This window comes from Trachurus japonicus, chromosome 12, assembly GCF_045865225.1.
Source record: "Trachurus japonicus isolate A0001 chromosome 12, Traja_1.0".
Lineage (NCBI taxonomy): Eukaryota > Metazoa > Chordata > Actinopteri > Carangiformes > Carangidae > Trachurus > Trachurus japonicus.
The window spans coordinates 5,575,323-5,597,821 of NC_140918.1; the positions used below are offsets into that span (position 1 = coordinate 5,575,323).

Sequence of the window (22,499 nt, forward strand, 5' to 3'; positions counted from 1 at the left end):
GATATGTAACAATCCTCAGACCAGATGCTAAAGTAACAGCCCCTATTATTCCAGATTTAACGTTAAAGGGATAGTTCAACATTAGGGCAAATTGTCCCATTGCCATAACGCCTATAGTCATAGCAGTAGGTTCGTTGCCTTTAATTGTCGGTGCAAGTTATTTTTAGAACGGCGGAGCAGAGCCGCGAGCTGCTCAGAGCTACGCTACGGAGGCTAATGGGATTTCTTGGTTTCCCTCATCAAACTCATCAAATACACAATCCAACAACTCCAAAACGCTCTGGTGGACAAGTTGTGACCTGCACATTCACCACGCTATGAGATAATAACAGAACGTTACCAGACAGAGTTGTTGTAGAGGGAAATTCATGCAAAACCGCTGATGCTCGTTGCCTTCAGGGACAGTTTTTCATCAAGCAGTCTCTGTATTTCCCTCTAAAACAACTCTGTCTGGTAACGTTGTGTTATTATCTCATAGCGTGGTGAATGTGCAGGTCACAACTTGTCCACCAGAGCGTTTTGGAGTTGTTGGATTGTGTATTTGATGAGTTTGATGAGCTTGCAACTCTGCTCCGCTGTTCTAAAAATAGCTTGCACCGACAATTAAAGGTAACGAACCTACTGCTATGACTATAGGGATTATGGCAATGGGCCAATTTGACAAAATGTTGTACTATCCCTTTAAGATGTTTCTGGAATAATTCCCGTCGTAGTGTTTCGGTAACAGACGTTGTGTTTTTCTTTTCTTTCTAGTGTTTTCATTGTCTTGTTTCTGAAAAGATGACAAGTCTTTGAACCACCCACGTGTCGACCACACCCACTCGACGTTTTTAAAAAAAACAAAAACAAAAAAGTGACTTGTCTTTGCTACTGAGGACACGCTGATGATGTCATCACTTCTTCTTGATGCCGGCGAGGTCTCGCTGCAGCTCCGAGAACTTGGGTCGCTCCTCGGGGTTGTACTGCCAGCAGCGCTGCATCACTTTGTACACGTCGTCAGGGCAACGCTGCGGGCACGCCATCCTGTAACCTAGCAACCGGGAGAGAAAAGGCGACAGATTTTCACCGATACAGTAAAAGAACAAGTGGAGATCAGGAAGTCAGGCATCTTCTTTTGAGATGATGATTATTAAAGGGACATTGTGTAGGAATTCCTCCCATCTAGCGTTGCGGTTCGTATTTTTCATGCTGCATTCACGTGAAATTGGGCAGACGGACGACAGCCGCTGCACGTAACGGCATAAACAAGCCTCTATGTAAACAAGTGGTCCGTCAGCACGAGGCAAAAAAATACACGTGACAATATGTTGTCATGGTGATGTGGTATTGTTGACCTGACCCATGTTTTACCGGCTTTCTCTGGACTTCTGTGACTAAAATGACATCTGGTTTGTTACCGACGGCCGTCTGCCCGACTGCAGGTGAATGCAGCATCAGTGTAGCGCTCCATTCCTCCTCACTGCGTTACCGTGGTGACTTTTCACAGACACCACCTCGACCTGAGCCGACAGCTCCGGTGTCTCCACTGAGTTTCCGTGGTTTCCTACCGTCACGCTGCCACTGAACGTAAAAACATGGCGACACCACATGGCAGCAGCACCAAGCTTACCCGCTCCATGGAGATATGAATGATATGAACGACAAATTCAGAGCTGAAAGGAACACTTCAGTTTGTTGATGGGGGGGGATTACTGATTAATGAAAAGCAGACTGAAGAACCAAATAATCGATTTTCCTGAATAGATAACAGGAGAAGTTACACAATGTCCCTTTAACTCATTGAGTGCCAACCACGTAATTTCTCGTTTTTCGTTCCCATGCGTTGAGTGCCAAAAACGAAATTTTTCGTTTTTTGCTTTTTTTTTAAATTATGAAAATAGACACTTTAATACACATTATATGTAAATTTGGGGACTCTACGACGAGGAGAACTGAAATAGATGACGATCAAAGTCACATGACAGCTCATGATCTGGAAGTTTTTATCATAACTCAGCTTCTGCAAACGGAGTTCTGCATGTGGATGCAGCAGCTGCTCCGCTGCTGCTCCGCTCTCACCCGCGAGGCTGCAGCAGCTGGGAGCAGAACCAGGAAGCTCTCAGCCCACTGTCTCGCCCGGTCTTCATCTGGAGCAACACCGTGTCCTCCCCAAAGTCCTCCCGCGGTAAAATCTGATGGTCTCTGGACCAAAGCAGACCGGCACCACCGACCCGTACCACAGACGGACCGCGACCACCGGCGGGACCGGTGTTCGCGAGCCGCTGTGGCCGGCAGAGCCTCACGTTCCGCGGCGAGAGGCTGTGACACGGCACGGTGCGTCTGTGTTATTGTTGTTTAGTGGCGCCCCCCCCGCCCCCGATGGTGGTTTTGTGAATAGAACAACAATTGTTGTATATATTTATCTTATACGAGCCCTTTGATCCAGAAATGCGAGTGTCAGAAGAGCGACAGACACAAACAGCGCACCTTTCATAAAAGACGCTCTATCTCCTTTTCTAGAAAAAAAGGAGGGATTTTGGTGAAACCCAGCCATGTTTAGCTTGACTTTTCTCAGGAACGGAGGCACGTAGAAACAAACGGTTTGTGGCCATTTGAAGGATAAAGTTAAACCTTTCAAATGAGCTACAGTATGTGTTGGTGGCAATAATATAGAATACACTATGGCTCTAAAATAAAAAGTCAAATATGGTCTAATTTGCCGGTACACTTGACTAAAACTTTGGAAAGGAGCGCGGCACTCAATGAGTTAATACACTCTTATTTATTATTTTTATGGTTTTGTTTGTATGTTTTGCTTTTATCCAGGTTAAAAACATTTCTCTTTTCACGTGCTTATAGCTGAGCTCTTTTTAAGAACTTTAAACTTTATCTATTTTCTTTTATTTTACTTTTATTTGCTCTTGCTTTTAACTCTGAAAAAAGAGAAGCATAAAACAGAATAAAAACAAACACTAAAAACAAATGTTTTGTCTTTATGTAAAGCACATTGAGTTGCCTTGGTATGAATGCGCTATATAAATAAAGATGCCTCGCCTTGCCTTATTCTCAACGTGTTCAATAAATGTGATTGATTGATTGATTGATTGATTGATTGATTGATTGATTGATTGATTGATTGATTGATTGATGCGTGTTTACCTTTCTCCACCTGCTCTCGGGCCTGCTGATTGGTCATCCCCGGGTACGGACACACCCCCAGGCTGAAGGTTTCCCACAGCAGGATCCCGTAGCTCCACACGTCGCTCTCTGAGCTGTAGCGACCTGCAGCAGCAGCCAATCACAGAGCAGAGTGAGTGAACTCTCTCTCTCTCATATCGTTTAAAACCACAGGTGTGTCACAGCAGGTGTGTTACCGTAGTTACCATAGTTGAGGGCCTCAGGCGCCGTCCATTTGATGGGGATCTGTTTGAGTCCAGACGAAGAGTAAACTCCGTCGTCCTCCTGACGACTCATCCCGAAGTCGCTGATCTTCAACACGCTGCCCTCGCCGACCAGACAGTTCCTCGCCGCCAAGTCCCTGAGGCAGACAGACGGAGACGGGGGAGGACAGGCGGTTACTAGGCTCGTCACGATACCAGAATTTCAGTAGTCGATTAGCTGGCTAACACCAGATCTCGTCTCAATGTAGAGTGAGATTCGGTCTGGGAACCACCCGTTCATTTTTTTGTATTTGAGGCGTCCAGAGCTGTTTATTGGGCGCTACGATTGTCTATCAAATGCGTTTGTACGTAGCTTATAGCCAATCGTATCAATCATACCCGATGACGTATGTAGAGCGACAGAAATCCGCTCGCTAAACGTTGCTCTTTTTACAAAATAAACTTGCCGTCTAAACTACTTGAAACACTTTCTAACGCTGCATCGAAAGGTAAAGCGTCTGCCGCCATGTTGGATCGACAAGCTATCAACAAAGTCGCTTCGGTGTGTCGTCATCGTCTTGCTGCCCCCTCCCCCCGTTCTGTGATTGGCTCCCTAGTTGAGGGGAAAATTGGTTCATGGTTTCCAGGCTGACTTGCAGAGCGAATAAAACCGCGCGCAAGGCAGTGTGGGTTATAGCCAGGCTAACCAATACCAGTAAATTGCCACAATACTTGAGATTAATCGATACCACAATTTAAAAAAAAAAAAAAACAGAACCCATGTGCTCCTAAATTTATTAGGCTACTTTGACAGTTTCACATCAAACTTTCTTGTATTTAGCTTCAACAACTTCTCACACTGCACAGAATTTATAAAGCAGCCGCAACATGAAGTAAGAACAGAGTTAAAATGGTAAATATGGCTCAACACAAACAGCAAGTCATGGAGTCGTTCGTTACTTTTATCCTTCAAGTCGTTCAACAAGACAATTGTTGTTCTCATTCCTTCACGTTCAGGCTGCTTCCACACAAACTGGTGCAAAAATGACACATTGTTGAATTTTTCAGCTCGTACGTTTCGTGTTTACACACGTTTGTTTTTTCTCTGGTCCAAACTAACATGGATTTGTAATGCCGCAACACTACTGACCGGAGAAAAACACGTAGCACGCAAGTTCCACTGTAGCTGCACCGAGGCCACGTGCGTATACTGTCTGCATCAGTCCCGACAGGAATCGACGCGACCCGCTGAGGGTGAAGTTGTATTTCTGGTACTCGCGGTACCAAAAAAAAAAAGCAGCTACCAACGTATTTTCTGCATATCGGCATCGACTTGGTACCAAAGTATCGGTTCTCGTGACAACACTAGAGCTGAGGACAGGTGAGGACAGAGGGACGTACCTGTGTATACAGTTCTTGCTCTCCAGATACGCCATCCCAGCAGCAGCGTCGACTGAAAACCGAACGAGCTGCTTCGTCTTCAACTCGTCCTTCTTCTTCCTCAGGAACGACAGGAAGTCTCCACCTGACAAACACACACACACACACACAGCACAGGGTCAGACACACACACACACACACACACACACCTGTTGCACCAGGTAAGACAGAAGCTCCACCCACCAGGAACCAGCTCCATGACGATGTAGATCGGCTGTCGCTGCGTACAAACACCGATCAGCTTCACGATGTTCGGATGGTCGTACTGCTTCAGGATCCTGCAGCCAATCACAGACAGGCGGCGTCAGACACCGGCCAATCACAGACAAGCGGCGTCAGACACCGGCCAATCACAGACAAGCGGCGTCAGACACCGGCCAATCACAGACAAGCAGCGTCAGACATCGGCCAATCACAGACAAGCGGCGTCAGACACCGGCCAATCACAGACAAGCAGCGTCAGACACCGGCCAACTGCTTCACATATTCCGACAATTAGAAAGAGGGTAAAGTTTCTCTTGTCCTGGGCCCAGTTGTTCAAAAGTTTAATCTGATCAGATTTTGGATAATTGATTGGATCAAATCTTGAAAATGGGTTGTTTCAAAACTAAAAACTGATTCTGAGATCAGATCATGTGATCCAGTCTTGGTTTTAATCTGGATCAAACCCTCAGTTTGTGTTATTTAAAACTTTTTAGTAGGATCAGGAAAACTTTGATCCAAAAAATCTTGGATTATTCTGATCCCTGCGATTTAAATTAAATTCAAACTGGTCAAATAAACAATATTTATAATGTAGTGAACATGTATTGATTTATATTTTGCACCAAACCATTACAGTGATAAACAAATAAATAAAGTGAACTTTTGATTATTCCACAATTGAATTTTCCCCAACTACTGGATATTTTAATGAAATTTGAAGTTTGAATTTGAAACACATGGGAAAATATTCACAATGTATTTGACTTTGTACTGAATATTTGCTTTTTTTTTTACATCTATATAAACAGCCAGACCAGATAAGATCAGGTCCGGCTGTTTAAAAGACATCGAAGAAACAACAAACAGCACAGAAATCTACACATACACCCCATTTTCAAATAAACACACATTGAGTGGCTCCATGCTGCTGTTCTACCTGTTGTTTACATGTTCAGTCTGAAACACTCGTTATCCGGAATTTGTAAATCTTGAAAAGTTTGTATCTGGATCAGACGGATCTAGATACAAACTTTGCTTTGAACAACTGGGATAAAAGTGAATACAGATTTCAAATTTTGGATAATTTTGATCCAGATTAAACCTTTTTGAACACCTGGGCCCTGGAAATAGTATTTATCATCATTATTATTATTATTATTATAATAAGGAGTTATATTTATATATATATATATATATATATATATCCATTAAGTGGATATATATATATATATATATATATATAAATATATGTGTAGATGTGTGTTGTGGTGCTGACCTGGCCTCAGACAGGAAGCGGATCTTCAGTTCTGGAGGTAAATCTTCTTTACACGTTTTCACAGCGACCGGCGTTTTGTCGCGCTGCAGCGTCCCCTTGAACACTTCACCAAAGTTACCCTGGTAACCGGCGAACAGCGGGGCATGATGGGACATGACGGGCCGCAGTTAGTTACTATGGCAGCTGACAGGTGTGTGTGTGTGTGTGTGTGTGTGTGTGTGTGTGTGTGTGTGTGTGTGTGCGGTCACCTTTCCCAGCAGGTCTCCCAGAGCAACGTCCTCGTGGTTCAGGATCCACTTTTTGTCCTGGACACAGGAAGTGACATCACAGTGACATCATTAAGTGGATGAACTGAGGTGTAGATGAGTGAGTTTATTATTCTCTAGTTTATTTCTCCTTTTACGTTGATTGTAACCGTTTAAAACCGTTTAAAAATATATATATTGTGTTCGATATGAGTAAAAGGTAAAAAAAATATATATATATATAAAAGAGTGAGTGGTTGCCTTGACGACGGGCGTTTGCAGCACGACTCCAGACTTCTTGGTGATGACCTGTTTGGTGGAGAAGTGATGCTCGATGAGCTGAGGGATGGTGGAGAAGCCGGTGCCTTCGAACCGATACTGACTCTACCAGAGAGAGAGAGAAGGAGAGAGAGATGAGACTGTCACTTATTCATCTGTTTATTCTTATTAATATTATTTTATTGTTATATGCTTTGGCAATGTAAACACTGTCTTGTCATGCCGGTAAAGCTATTTAAATTGAAAAATTGAAAAATTGAGAGAGGAGAGAAGGAGAGAGAGAGAGGAGAGAGAAAGGGAGAGAGAGAAAGAAAATAAAAAGGCAATACTGTACTGACAGTCATGCCAATAAAGGAATAAAGAAAGGGAGAGATGGGGACAGAAAGAGGTGGAAAAAGAAAGCGGGAGGAGAGAGAAAGAGGGAGGAGAGAGGAGAGAGAAACAGAGGAGGGTGAAACAGAGAGAGAGAAAGAGGGAGGAGAGAGAAAGAGAGGAGGGAGAAACAGAGAGAAAGAGAGGGGGAGAAAGAGAGGTGAGAGAGAGGGAAAGAAAGGAGAGAAAAACAGAGACAGATAGAGAAAGAGACGAGAAGAGAAAGAGAAAGAGGGAGGAGAGAAAGGGAGAGAGAGAAACAGAGGAAAGAGAAAGAGAGGAGACAGAGCGAGAGAAAGGGAGAGAAAGAGAAAGGTGAGAGAGAGAGGGAAAGAAAGGAGAGAAAAACAGAGACAGAGAGAGAAAGAGAATGAGAGGAAAGGGAGAGGGAAAGGGAGAGAAAGAGAGGAGAGATGGAAAGAGAAAGCGAGTGAGAGGAGAGGGAGAGACAGGGACAGAGAGAGAGAAAGAGAGGAGAGAGAGGGGGAGAAAGAGAGTAAGAAGAGACAGAGCGAGAGAGAGGGAGAGAAAGAAAAAGGTGAGAGAGAGGGAAAGAAAGGAGAGAAAACAGAGACCGAGAGAGAAAGAGAGTGAGAGGAGAGAGAAAGGTGAGAAAGAGAGATAGAAAGAGAAGGAGAGAGTAGAGAGAGGGGAGAGAAAGAGAAAGGGGCGTGAGCCAGGAGCCAATGACAGCTCTACAGTTTGATTGACAGGTGTTGCCGTGGCGGCGGTGACACGTACGTCTGCGAACTGGATGATGAAGTGTCGTCGCTGCTCGTCAGAAAACACCGACAGGACGTACTCGCCCGGTTTGCCGTGGCTCTCCCTCACCAGGAAGTCTCCCTGTTGCCGTAGCAACTCCTGAGCCTCAGTGCGTGGGATGGCGCCGTGATACCACTCCTGGTCCGCCAGGGGGCGCTCCGACGTCGGGATCACGTCGAAGAACTGCTGCAAGGTGGAGGAGGGGGGTGGAGGAGGGGGGTGGGGGTGGGGGGGTAGGGGACAAAGATTTCAATAAAACTTTACTGACAAGAGACAAACAGGACAAAAACGACTGCAAGGCCACGAGGCGATACACGCAACAGCAGGGTATATACAGGAATCTTGAAGTTAATTTTAATACCTTTTTAAGACTTTTTCAAGACCTTCTCAATATTTTTCAATACCTCACCGCCACTTCAAGCTGTAACCATTTACATCAGTGACACTTTCAACTGAACAGTTTTAGTTTGTGATAAAGACTATAGACCACTATGATACAACAGAATTCAAAATAGGCTGGGATAATAAATCAAAGGCAAAAAAAACAAAACAACACATTGCATAAAAAATGTTCATAATGTTTTTTAGGACTCAAACTCTTGGACAGCTAATTTAGAAAAAAATACCTTCAAAATGTAAGACTTTATAAAGTCGTGAAAAGACTTTTAAATACTTTTTAAGGGTCTTAATTTTCCCCAAAATCATTTATCACCTTTTAATACTTTTCAAGACCCCGCGGATACCCTGAACAGTAACTGGTCTATACGTGCTTCATTTCAAGAAGTTGTATCAGTTCCATATGTAGTCACTTATTGGAATAACTTAATAAACAACCTTGACTAGAAGAAGATCTGGAACTTGCCAGCTAGATATATGATAAATAATAAAATAAAATAAAAGAAGTATCCTTCAAAATAATCCACAGAATTTACCCTTCTAAAGTCTTCTTTTCACAACGTTTTAAAAAATGTCACCGATACAAGTTGCTCTTTTTGTTTGGGATGCCCTGAAGATGTCTTTCATTTGTTTTGGTCTTTTGCCCCTTTTCCACCAGTTTCTGGGTAGATGTCTGTAATTTGATTTCCCTTTCTATTGAGCCAGATTTTTCCCTTTGTTTTGAAAATGTACTGTTCAGCTTCACTGTCTTTCCATTTACCAAAGTTAGACAATACTACATCATTAATCTTACTATCCTTTTATCCAAATGGCACATTCATAAATGTCGATACACAAATCAAAATCCTTTTTTCCTCACATTTAACGAACAAAGTCAAACAGTATATTAAAACTATTGAAAAATCGAATAACACAAAAGCTATCAAGACCTTGAACCTAATGTGCTCTCTACAACACCTCTTTATAATGCAATCTGTAAAAAATGCCTTTATGTATGTATGTATGTAACCCCCTGGCGGTAATCTTTGTTGCTGTGATGAATTGTATTGTTTTGCACAATTCTTAATAAAGTTGTGAAAAAAAGGCCAGGAGGTGACATCAGCGTCTCACCGAGGAGGAGGAGCCTAACATGGCTTTAGGAGAGCGGATCATCCCGGCCAGAGAGTGACGCAGCGTGTCGAACCGAGAGCTCCTCTCCTTCTTATCCTGCACACACACACAAAGTCCAGATGAGCTTTTATTTTGAAAATCCCACAATCACTGATCGATCAATAACTAATATTTACAGTGGAGCCGACGGAGCGGGCGTCGTCCTCGTAAGGCAGCGCGGGGGGAGGAGGCGGCGGAGGAGGCGAGGTGGCGGCGGCGGCCATCTTGGCGTCCAGCAGCGCCTTCTGGGAGGCGAGGCGAACCTCGGAGCTGCGCAGTGATTGGACGGCGTGACGCAGCTCGAGGAGAGAGAGTTTCTGACTGAGCAGCAGCACACAGCTGAGGGCGAGAGACATAGACTGAGACTGGGAAACAGAGAGAGAGAGAGAGAGAGAGAGGAGAGAAAGAAGACAGAAAGAGAAAGAGAGAGGAAGAGGAAGAGAGAGAGAAATAGGAGAAAGAAAGAGGAGACAGAGAAGGAAGAGGGAGAGAAAGAAAGAGGAGACAGAGAAAGAAGAAAAAGAAAGAAAGAAGAGGAAGAGAGAGAGAAAGAAAGAAAGAGGGGACAGAGGAAAGAAGAGGAAGAGAGAGAGAAAGAAAGAAAGTAAGAGGAGACAGAGAAAGAAGAGGAAGAAAGAAAGAAAGAAAGAAAGAAAGAAGAGACAGGGAAAGAAGAGGAAGAGAGAGAGAGAGAAAGAAAGAAGAGGGAGAGAAAGAAAGAAAGAGGAGACAGAGAAAGAAAGAAAGAAAGAAAGAAAGAAAGAAGAGGAAAAGGGAGAGAAAGAAAGAAAAAAAGAGGAGACAGAGAAAGAAGAGGAACAGGGATAAAGAAAGAAAGAAAGAAAGAAAGAAAGAAAGAAAGAAAGAAAGAAAGAAAGAAAGAAAGAAAGAAAGAAAGAAAGAAAGACTCACTCGCTCCTCCTCTCTGCGTTCTGCTGACTCGTCTGGATCTTGGAGTCCAGGTCGTCGGCCAGCGCCTCCTTCGTCCTCAAATTCTGCTGAGTCAGCGTCAGCTCCTCCGTTGCCGACGACAACCTGGAGGACAAGCGCACAGAGAGAGAGAGAGAGAGAGAGAGAGAGAGAGAGAGAGAGAGAGAGAGAGAGAGAGAGAGAGAGAGCTCCTGTTGATTATCTGAACTCACCTGTGTAGTTTTAATTTGAAAGGACGGTGAAGTTGGTGACAGGAAGTGGAAGAGTCGACCCAGGACTCTGATGGAGTGAGTTGTATTTTCTTATATCTTATCCATGAGGGGAAATGCTTTTATTGTGACAGTGTGACTACAGGAAATGCTTTTACTGTGAAAGGGTGAGTACAGGAAATGCTTTTACTGTGAAAGGGTGAGTACAGGAAATGCTTTTACTGTGAAAGGGTGAGTACAGGAAATGCTTTTACTGTGAAAGGGTGACTACAGGAAATGTTTTTTCCTGTGATGCTGAACTTGTAAGAGTTCTTGCAGTAGTACATGTAGTAGTACTTGCAGAAGTACTTGCAGAAGTACTTGTAGAATTACTTATAGTAGTACTTATAGTAGTGCTTGAAGTATTAGCTGTAGTAGTACTTGTAGTTGTACCTGTAGTAGTACTTGTAGTAGTATCTGTAGTAGTACTTGTATCTGTAGTAGTACCTGTAATAGTACTTGTATCTGAAGCAGTACTTGTAATGGTACTGTAACTTGTAGTTGTACTTGTAGTATCTATAGTAGTACTTGTACCTGTAATAGTACTTGTATCTGTAGTAATACTTGTAGTGGTACTGTAACTTGTTGTACTTGTAGTATCTAAAGTAGTACTTGTAGTACTTGTAGTAGTACCTGTAGTAGTACTTGCAGTAGGACTTGTAGTACCTATAGTAGTACTTGCAGTGCTTGTACTGCAGTACTCACATGACCTGCAGGCTGTCGGCCGTCAGCGTGTTCCACAGGATCTCATTGGCCGGCAGGTTTTCCGTCTCCTCCAATAGAGACGTGTCGAACTCGACGCTCGGCTCCGGACTCTCCGGAGACCTGAGACAGGTGAGACACGCGATGAGGTCACACAGAGGGGAGCCAATAGGAGACAGGGAGACTGGACAGGTGCAGCTACTCACACAAACAATGTGTTTCACTGTAAAACTTCATTCAGACACACAGAGCTCACTCTCTGTGTGGGCGGGGCCGGAGTGATGACCTCATTAATTATTCATGACTGATGTTATTCTATAGATTATATTTGTTAGTTAGGTCAAAGATATTCAATAAATGGAAAGATACTCCATGAGCGGCTGCTCCAATGATATGAAATGGTATACACTTCCTGTCTCTCTAAGTGGGCGTGGCCAACCGTCACCCCACCTCGTCTGTGATCGTGTGTGTGGATTTATACAATTTTTAGGTAGATGAAAGTGAGATATTTATATTTTCTTATGATAACATTAAATATTTACACTACTAACAGTCATATTTAGCATGACAAAAATAATTTAAATCATTTTCACGGGAGTTCGCGGCCGTTTGTTTGACGTTGCCTAGGAGATCTGTGCCAAATCTCGCGAGAGTGTTTCGTAGAGACAGAGACAGGTCTGGAACAAAGTGGATTTTCTCCTGATGTGTCCGTCTGAAAATTACCATTTTTGTATCAAACTGTTCAGAAGAGATGTGGCTTGTGAAAAATGAGTCCAAAATTTGCTTCAGTGACCGTGGGGAGAAAGACCCGACCATATTCGGTGTTCACATTAAATTGTCCCATAGGAATCAATACACTCCAAGCTGCCTCTGGTCTCTCTAAAGGGGCGTGGCCGTGCAGAAGCCCACGTGACATGCATACAGGAAGCTGACTCGTCATGGAAGGTCTTGGTTTATAAACCGTCTTTGGTTAGGTTAGTTTCATGAATAAACAGTCTGAGGCCTCGTCCACATGAAAACGAAGCTTCAGCCAAAACTACCTTTTTCTTTTTTGAAATAAATCTCCGTGAACACGTCATCGTTTGACCAAATATCTACGTCCATACGGATCCACTGAAAACGACTCTAACGCTGTCGTACATCCTCCAGGCCTGTGTGTGGCGCCGTAACGCTGCCACGTAAACACCAGAAACAGAGAAGAAGAAGGAAAGCTACCCTGCTGTTTTCAAACTCCAAACATTACAATTGGATTAAATGTTGACAGGGAGTCGAGTCAGAGCAAATATGACGATTGGTGATTATTTTTTTATTTTACCTTTATTTAACCAGAAAGTCCCATCGAGTATGAGATTTCTTTTACACGAGATGATGATGATTTAACGAACGAGATTCAGCCGCAGTGTCTGACAGTCGTCGACCTGTTGTTGTTGTTACGTCCATAGACTGTAACGTCTAGCGGTGTGGCTCAGGTTTTCTTTTTTTTAGAGCGGCGGGCGGTATTACATCATCGATATACAAAAGATCTGTTTTGGGCGTCTACACAAAAACACTGGAGCGGCAGTTTTCAGATTTTCCCGCTCTGGGACCAGTTCCCAAAAGAATACAGTTTTCTTCATATAATCTGTATTTGTGTGGACGGACCCTACAATCACAACGTCAAGCGCCGGAACCGAGATCATGTGACAGGAAGTGTTGCCACGGCGGCGCCCTCTGACCTGTAGGCGTCGATGAAGTGCTGGTACTCGGCCAGAGGGTCGATCTGCTGAACGGCGGCGGAGATCTCCTGATGGATCCTGACGATCTCCTCGGAGAGCAGGCTGCTGATGTCACAGTACTCCTCCAGGATGCTGCGCCTACACACACACACACACACACACACGTACACACGCACACACACAACGATGATGTCACAGTACTAGGGATGTCACGATTACAATTGTCGATTATTGTGAGAGAAATAATCACGGTGTTACGATTATCACGATTATTATGCATTAACTAATTTCACAACACTATGAATGTGTAAAATCAAATATAGTCCAAATATAATTACATTACTCATTGTTTACACAAAATATTTCAAGTATCTAATAATATATGACCAATTATTAACCCCCCAGGGAAAGCGTTTGAAATATTCAGGTCATAAATTCTCATCTATACCAAATGTTTACGTTTATTTTAATCGTTTTTTTTTTGGTTTGGGGGGTTTTTAAAATACAAATGACACCCTAACATTTAAATTCCCACCAATTCAATGCTACGTCAGTTAAATGGACCAGTATCTGAGCATTCACCTTTGCTTTGGCGCACATCTGCCGATACGGATCCGACATCATCTTTTTTGGAAAATGACGCTATTCAGGAATCTTTACGATTAATTAATTGTGGCGTTTAATACCGTGATTAATTGTGAAAACAAGTAATCGTGACATCCCTACACCGTACACGACACACACACACTCAGGTGCGTGTCGGCGTGTCGTGTGACTCACAGTGCGAGCGTCATGTCCTCCTGCATCCTCTGCAGCGCGTCCAGCAGGGCGGGCGCGGCGTGGCGCCGGTGCTCGTCCTGCTGCGTCTGGGCGCCGCACACCGCCAACACGTACTGGTTGTGGAGGTTGTGGAGCTTCGCCGTCGCTTTGTCGTAGCGCTCGCGTGCTCGCTCCACCTCCCGGCCTGTGATTGGACGACCAGAGACGACTGAGTATCAAAGCTGAACGGCAGCAGGTTTGATTTTTTTTTTTTTTTTTTTTTTTACATGTATTTATTGGGTTTTTTTGTGTTCATCCAACAACATCCCATAATTTAAACATCGTAAACATCTGGCAGTAATGAAAATAAAACAGGTTTGGTTTTGATTTATTTGTGTGTGTGTCTGTGTTAGGAAGTTGGCGTCGCGACCTTTGACCAGAGCCTCTCTGTATTTCTCTTTGGTGTTGTTGGCGTCTCGGCTCAGCTGACGATACGTCGTCTTCAGCTTCTCCAGCTCGCTCCTGGTTACCTAGCAACAGCGACAACGACAACAACGCAGCAACAGGTGACTCAGGGAAACAAAGCTTAACCTCGACTGGGCGATAAAACGATCTCCATTTGGTCGATCGCTCGGCTTGACTTCAACCAAAGATCCTCTATAACTAGCGAGATGTCTCACTACGAGCTGCTCCAATGATATGAAACGTTACAGCTTCACTTCCTGTCTCCTAAGTGGGCGTGGTCACCGCCCCCCCACCTCGGGTCGGGAACGTGTTGATAGAACGAATCGCCTTGTTGTTTACAACTACTTCCGGGTCGAAAACCAGCACGTAATTTGAATGAGAACAATTACGAACGAGAGTTTTTATCATGTTTTTTACGCCCTATCACCGTTTAGACAAATCTGAAATGATTGAAGAAACATTACTATTTCTGTGTGTGTGTGTTTTGTGTTGCTATGTGTTGTATTTATTCAGTTTTGGGGAATCACGGTGTCTAGAAAGCATCAGTGGCTCAGCTGACGGGGACAGCTAACGGCGGTAGCTAAGCTAACGGCGGTAGCTAAGCTAACGGCGGTAGCAAAGCTAACACCAGGACGTCAGCTGTCAAAACCCTCCCGTTGTCGGACACGACATGAAACTACTCCAGTTAGCTCATTCATGTTGTAACTCAGATATCCGCTGGAGAAAATATTTTTTCATGGACGGTTTATTGAGTCACTGAGTTATTAAAGTTAAACAGGTAACGGTTAGCCCAGCTAATCTATGATAACCATGACTAATTACAAAAACGTGCACACATAAATAGTAATGTTTGTCCATTCATTGGTTTTATAAACTTTACAAACATCAGATTAGTCTAAACGGCGATATAGTGACGTGAAAAATGAGATATAGCGAAACTCTTGTCTGTTCTCATGCTGGTTTTCTACCCGGAAGTAGTTGTAAACAACAAGGCGATTCGTTCCATAGAAGTTGTAGGTAAACAAAAGTGATCTATTTATATTTCCTAATGATAACATTAAATATTTACACAGCTAACAGTCATATTAAGCATGACGTTTAGTCCAATATTCACTACAGTGACTATGAGGCGAAAGAACGACCATAATAGTCAATAGACTCAAGACCTGCTGAGAAACCCATTGACACAGATACAGGAAACTGACTCGTAGTGGAGCGTCTTGGTTTCTAAACCGTCTTTGTTTCAACCTCATGACAGCTGACCTCTGACCCTTCATGTCTTCATCCACCGCCCCACCCCTCCAACCCGCTTGATTTCCCATCATACCTTGTGGTTGTGGCTCTCCAGCTGCTGATGAAGACTCTGGTAGCTCTTCTTCACCTGCTGCTTGTCTCGGATCAGCGTGGCGAGGCGGTGCAGAGGTCCGGAGTTCAGCTCGTCGGCGTGAGACCTCATCACCCGACCCAACGCCTCCGTCTGCCGGACCACCTGAGACCAGGACTGAGACAGAGACCGGGACCGGGGTCAGATCAGAGCGAGTGTGAGTCCAGAGCGGAGCAGAGCGGGACGGTGTGGACAGGTGAGTCTCACCTTGCTGACGGTGCTGACGTAGTCGGCAGCCTCTTGTTTCTCAGTCTGCTGAGTCATGCTGAGCAGCAGAGCGGCGTACTCCTTATCACTCTTAACCCGCAGAGTCATGAAACGCTTCACGGTCTCCAGCAGCTACAGGCCGACACACACACACACACACACACACACACACACAGGGTCAGTGATGTAAAGTCCCAACATCCCAGTGACGGTTGTGACTCTGACTCTGACGTGTTGTACCTTTAACTCCCAGTCCTGCAGCTTCAGTAACCCCTCATGTGAATTCCTCAGATCTCGACCAAACCCCATCTTGAATCACAGTCGCTCACTCACACACTCTCTCTCACTTACTCACTCACACAATCACACAATCACACTCAGACACACACACACACACACACACACACACACTAACGTCGAGGGCGAGCCGGGAATAATTGCATGGTCGTCTGTGAAGAGACAGAAGTTGTTTTAGATCTACAGTCCAGATTCAATCAGCAATAATGAATTATCACTGTCACATTTACATTTTTACCTCAGAGTAAGTTCAAAGTCAAGACCTCCTAACCTGAGACCAAGTCCAAGTCCAAGTCCAAGACCAAACCAATGCAAGACCATTTTCAAGACCATTACCGTATTCAGTACCAGTTCTGATAATAATCATGTGGCTGGATATTTACATTATTCCTCCTCAGCTAAAAAGAAAAGATGACTTTCTATAAAATCTAAACCATATTTAACGTAAACAAAGTCTGGATTGAGCAGAAAAACACAGCTCAGAACCTGCTGAAGTCTCCTCCCATTGTTGACACCAAGTTTTTCAGACGGTTACACAAGCAGATACTTGAGTAAAACTATTTTAATTATCTTAAAGTTATTGAATAACATCACATAAACCAAAGTGAGCAAGCTACAGAGACATGGTTAAAGAAAAGAAGAGAAAAGAAAAGATGTCACTGCAGCTGTGATCTTGACTAGTCTTGACCAAGACCACCTTGAAAATATGGTCTCAGGGCTGGTATCGAGTACCAAAACACTACAAACTGATCCAAAACTTCTCAACTGAACTGTTCAGATATGAAACAAGGAAATGGGTCATTGGTTATTTAACTGTCATTAGCGTCAGTGATGATTAAATGTTTCACGTCACCGCCTGAGACCACCGGGTAAACACAGTTAGCATGATCACTGACACTGAACACTTTCTTTAAAAAAAAGAAAAAGAAAATAATAATAAACTACAACTTTAACACAAACTGCTTCATACACTATTGAATCATAACTAAAACAAATCTGAATCTGTTCTCTCCATTTAACCCGTAAATCTCGTCGTTTCACTTCATCTTCATCTTGTTTTTAAACTGAGAACCTTCACATTCCGACAGCTGAAGCTAAGCTAAGCTAACGCTATTAGCCGCTCCACCTAATCAGATCCAATGGGAAACAACTGAAGCTAACAGGCTAACGGGATAACTGTCTTTTAAAACAAAAAACTTTATCAACAACAACAGCTTTGACACAAACTAACGAATTGGACAGAGCGGCGTCAACTGCCACTGCTCTGCCCCGAGTTTCTGCCCGTTTCTCCGAGTAAATTCAGCAAGATGAAGATGAAGGAGAAGGAGGAGGAGGAGGAGGAGGAGGAGGAGAGGGATAGAGGGAGAGTCGGGGAGGAGGGGGAGGAGGAGGAGAGGGGGGGGCTCGCTGTTTTTCCACTTCTCCTCGGCCGTTTTCAGCCGCAGTAACGCACCGGGAAGCGGGTTTTTCCTACGGCTGCCTCGCTGTCCGGTCACCGCGCTCTTCTGTCGTCCTCCGCCGGGAACATGTCGTCCTGCTCGGCCTGTAGTTTTCTCTGCTCGGCTCCCCCCCGGCTTCCCCTCCTGTTGTCCGGCCACAGAGCTAGGCGGCTAACGGCTAACAGGGAGGGGCTTCCGCGGGAAACGGAATGGGAGAGGGGGGAGAAGAGGGGAGGGAGAAGAAGAGGGAGGATAAGAGGGGAGGAGGACTTTATTTAAACCAGAAACAAGCACAAACAATATTTTCGGGAATAATGGGGGGAAAAAATAAAAAAAAACATGGACAAAGCACACCTGGGATGTTACCTGATGTAAACAGAAGCCTGCAGACAATACTGAGGGCTGGGAGCTTTAAAGGGATAGTTCAACCTGTTTGGCAAGTTGGCCCATTCCCTATAGTTTTAGCAGTATAGGTTTGTTACCTTTAATTGTTGGTGCAAGTTGTTTTTAGAAGGGCGGAGCAGAGCCGCGAGCTGCTCAGAGCTACACGCTACGGTCGGAGGCTAATGGGATTTCTTGGTTTCAAACTCATCAAACTCATGAAATACCTACACAATCCAACAACTCCACAACGCTCTGGTGGACAAGTTGTGACCTGCACATTCACCACGCTATGAGATAATAATGTAATGTTACCAGACAGAGTTGTTTTAGAGGTAAATTCATGCAAAACCACTTATGCAAGTTACCGTCGGGGGCAGTTGTTCGGCAAGCAGTCTCTGCATTTACCTCTAAAACAACTCTGTCTGGTAACGTTCTGTTATTATCTCATAGCGTGGTGAATGTGCAGGTCACAACTTGTCCACCAGAGCGGTTTGGAGTTGTTGGATTGCGTATTTGATGATCGAAACCAAGAAATCCCATTAGCCTCCGTAGCGTAGCTCTGAGCAGCTCGCGGCTCTGCTCCGCCGTTCTAAAAATAGCTTGCACCGATAAATAAAGGTAACAAACCTATACTGCTATGACTATAGGGATTATGGCAATGGGCCAATTTGCCAAAATGTTGAACTATCCCTTTAATATAAATCTCAATAGTGTATTAGACGTGTACCTATCTATACACACATCAGTGGCATCATCACAATCTGCTCTCAACAAAGGAAACTGAGAGGAGGATTTTAATGAACTCACCTGTAAGATCCGTCCAATGGGAGTTCAGCGTGGGCGGGGCTTAGCGTTGGAATGACTGGAACGGTTTCTGTTGGACCGGTTACTGACCCCCCGCTGACACAACAGGAAACAGAAAAATGAGATAATAACATGTTCATTTATGGCATTTAGCCACAAATGTTTTCAGTCGTTAATAACACAAGAGGTACAGAGACGGTGGTTGAGCTCCACAGAGAGAGAGAGAGAGAAACAACATGAGGTGGGTGTCAGGTTTGAGCTGAGAGTGGTCAAACACCACAGGGGAAAAACATGAATAGAGACAGAGAGAGAGAGAGGGGGGAGAGAGGGAGGGAGAGGGAGGGAGGGAGTGTCTTCAGGTAGAACAGGTTTGGGCGAGGCGGCCGAGCGAGCTTAACACACACAGTGAAAAGAAGGGAGAGAGACTGATTTTTATTGTTTGTGTTGTTTCCAACAGTTTCAGAAGAGGAAAGAGGATAAAACCTGAGAAGGAGAAGGAGAATAAGACGAGAGCGGACAGGACTGAAGAACAGGAAGAAAGAGGTTATAACTAGAGAGGAGGAATCTATTTCTTTAAAGGAACTGCGGATTAAAGAAGAAGAAGAAGAGGGAACACCTGTGGCCTGTGGACAGGTGAGTCCACAGCTTTCTGTCTGTGAGTAAAAGTACTGATAAAGTTACATACTAACACTGAAAGTACTGACAAAGTACAACAGTACCAGTTTACAAGAGTACGACTCAGTAGAGTGTTGTAGTTTCTCTTTTGTCGTCTTGTTGTGCTGTGTGTGTGTGTGTGTGTGTGTGTGTGTGTGTGTGTGTGTGTGTTAATGTGCTGTAGTAGCTACACAATGTCTGTCTTTATTTCCAAAATAAAAGCGCATTCATTCACTGACTGAAACCTCTTCAAAGTAAGAGCCCGATAGGAAGCGTAAAAAAAAGAAAAGACATAAAACTCAAAGGACAGAAAACAACTGACTTTACTGTGCTGTGTGTGTGTGTGTGTGTGTGTGTGTGTGTGTGTGTGTGTGTGTGTGTTTGTGCTAAACATATGACATCTTTCACTCTGGTTCAATTCAATTCAAATTCGCTTTATTGGCATAAATAAAGAATCAAATATATACAATTAAATCAATTATATACAAATAAAATAAAAAGTATTTACATTTATACTGTATACTCTATGTGTGTGTGTGTGTGTGTGTGTGTGTGTGTGTGTGTGTGTGTGTGTGTGTGTGTGTGTGTGTGTGCTGATGAAGTGCTGTCTCTCTCTTATACACAGATTGGGTGTAATTAGGCAGTTGCAAGTATAATGAAAAATATATATACACATAGTTCATATTAAATGATGATAATAAAATAAAGAAATAAAAAACAACAACAACAATATTATATCATATTTTTATCATTCACTCTAGTTAAGTTACTGTGTCTGAATCAAAGGATGTTGAAGGTTGAAAGTCTTTAATCTGTTTTACAACATTAACACAAATATAATTATTATTAGTAGCCTAGTAGTTTTATAACAAAGTAAAGTGTCGATATGTTTAAATGTTGTGTAAACAGCCGTTACAGACACTAGATGTCGCTCTACACACGAGCATCTCACACCACCACACACACACTGACTCACATGTGTTGTTTTCTTAACGTTAGTAACCTCCCTCTCTCAGATCAATTCGAATTTGCTTTATTGGCATGAACAAAACAAATACAACTCACAGAATCAAATATACACAAATAAAAAAAAAGTATATTTACATTTATATACCTTTTCTCTCTCTCTCTCTCTCTCTCTCTCTCTCTATCACAGGTCTGTTGCCCTGAGCGACTAATTGATTGATCAGCTGGTCAGTTTAAGCCCCGCCCCCTCCCTCTGCTGCTGCTGCTGCCATGTCAAAGATCAACGTCTCCCTGGACAACCCGTACGGCGAGGTCACCATCCCGCGGGCCAAGCTCCGCCACCCCGACGACGCCGCCACGGTGATAGCCAATCCCGTCGCTCTGGGCGGCAACGACACAAACCCGTACGGCGTTTCAAGCTCCGCCCCGCCGCCGCCTTATATGGTCAAGGAGGACGGCGGCGGGGAGGAGGAGGGAGGAGGCCGGTGCCGCGCCTGCTGCTACAGCTGCCGGAGGAGGAAATGATGACGTCACTGCGGCGTTTTGTGACGTCACAATGTCACGGCGTTGTCACGGACTGTGATCGGAAACAAGGACACGAGAGTGAGAAGGAAACCGAGGAGAGGAACTGTCGATAACAATCACCACGCTTATCGATCTGGGAACAGATTAGACACAAAATGGCCGCTGCCGATGTAACGGCCAATTTCTGGGTTTTGTTTTGTTTTGTTTTGTTTTTTAAAGGGACAACGAGGAGTTTTGGAAAAGCGAAGCGTTTTCACACTACATTTATGAGCCTCCGCGCGCACCGTGAAATTCTTTGACCGGCGCAAGACAGACTCATGTTTTCATTCATCAATAATTAAAGTCAGAGGTTCGAAGACGATCACATACAACCGTAGTCCCGACCATAAACGGCGATTCGGCGGCGTTATTCTCATGACTCACCACGAAACCGAAAGTAAAGAAACTCTGGTCGGCTCGACCAGCATTTCCGCCACAACTAATAATAACAAAATAACGATAGAGACAAAACGATATATTTAGCGAAATTGGGCCCATTAACAAGTGTGGGTAGCGTAGATTCATCCACATTAACGTGAGACTTTTTTATAACCAAATAGAAACTCCTCGTTGTCCCTTAAGTAGAAGTTTTTCACTGCTTAACTCATTGAGTGCCAGCCCCTTTTATAAAATGGTCAGTGCCCTGTGCCAGCATTTCGGGGCATTTTGAGTAATATTTCAAGACCCACTGAATATTTTGTACTATGACTCTGAAAACACCGAACAGCTCAAAGGAAAGAGGAGACTCTCTATTTAATTAGGAAAAAAAACATTTGTTTGTACCTTGTTCCATTCTTGATTTATCTTAAGTTGAATAGAGCCTGGTTGCACCAAAAAGACCACTTTTTTTCTAGAAAGCTGAGAAAGAGAGTCTCTCAAGAAAAACAGTAATTTATCCGTTTTAATTTTGGCTTCAAAAACATGTAAGACATTTGAAAATTTCATTTCACATGTTTTTTCATTGTAGGTACAATAAAAAAAAAACTAAACTAAACTAAAACTACTTCTTCTGCTGCAGTTGCTGCCCCCTCACACTCTCCTACCCCGTTGGATTTTGATTGACGTATATATATGTCAATGGCACTCAATGAGTTAATGAACGAGTGAGTGAGTGAGTGAGTGAGTGAGTGAGTGAGTGAGTGAGTGAGTGAGTGAGTGTAGAGTAAATAAATATGAAGATCAATGATCCCAAACGTCTAAAATAAAGAATCATCACATGACTTTCTCAGACGTCGAGGTGAATGATGATGATGATGATGATGATCAATTATTCCTAATTAATTAATTAATAATAAACACTGATTCATGTTTTTCATAAATGTTTATTGATGAACAACCGCAGCTGTTTGTTTTCTATTGTATCATCATGAAGTATTAGTTGGTAGGACTTTTATTTTGAAGGAGTTTGATGACATCATCAGATTGTTTTATTCTTTAGTTTTTCTGATTGTTTCAAATAAATAATATTGATCAACAGAGAGTGATCGGGTGGACAGCGA

The 22,499-nt window shown here is 43.6% G+C and overlaps 2 protein-coding genes across 2 annotated transcripts; one reads left to right on the forward strand and one right to left on the reverse strand.

Annotated features, from left to right (window-relative positions):
- Window positions 1–679: 679 nt before the first annotated feature.
- fer (fer (fps/fes related) tyrosine kinase) lies at window positions 680–17,827 on the reverse strand. Its single transcript, XM_085792712.1, has 20 exons — window positions 17,643–17,827; window positions 16,133–16,341; window positions 15,893–16,024; window positions 15,629–15,802; window positions 14,267–14,366; window positions 13,858–14,041; window positions 13,078–13,215; window positions 11,366–11,485; window positions 10,395–10,517; window positions 9,620–9,821; window positions 9,444–9,539; window positions 7,917–8,123; window positions 6,786–6,908; window positions 6,528–6,584; window positions 6,280–6,398; window positions 4,983–5,077; window positions 4,761–4,884; window positions 3,363–3,517; window positions 3,139–3,261; window positions 680–1,030 (listed from the first exon to the last, which is right to left on the reverse strand). The coding sequence occupies exons 2-20, from the start codon at window positions 16,199–16,201 to the stop codon at window positions 894–896; spliced, it is 2,478 nt and encodes an 825-aa protein (XP_085648838.1). The 5' UTR covers window positions 16,202–16,341; window positions 17,643–17,827; the 3' UTR covers window positions 680–893.
- A 1,482-nt stretch (window positions 17,828–19,309) lies between these two features.
- Window positions 19,310–21,075, forward strand: LOC146976945 (uncharacterized). Its single transcript, XM_085792711.1, has 2 exons — window positions 19,310–19,449; window positions 20,627–21,075. The coding sequence occupies exon 2, from the start codon at window positions 20,707–20,709 to the stop codon at window positions 20,959–20,961; it is 255 nt and encodes an 84-aa protein (XP_085648837.1). The 5' UTR covers window positions 19,310–19,449; window positions 20,627–20,706; the 3' UTR covers window positions 20,962–21,075.
- Window positions 21,076–22,499: the final 1,424 nt, after the last annotated feature.

Bases quoted from the DNA above. Each gene is read 5' to 3' on its own strand.
- fer (XM_085792712.1), bottom strand. From the start codon at position 16,201: ATGGGGTTTGGTCGAGATCTGAGGAATTCACATGAGGGGTTACTGAAG. The intron at 9,822-10,394 runs GTGAGTCTTTCT...TCTCGCCCTCAG, and splicing joins AACGCAGAGAGGAGGAGCGA to CTGTGTGCTGCTGCTCAGTC. The intron at 3,262-3,362 runs GTAACTACGGTA...CTGCTGCTGCAG, and splicing joins GCCTGAGGCCCTCAACTATG to GTCGCTACAGCTCAGAGAGC.
- LOC146976945 (XM_085792711.1), top strand. From the start codon at position 20,707: ATGTCAAAGATCAACGTCTCCCTGGACAACCCGTACGGCGAGGTCACC.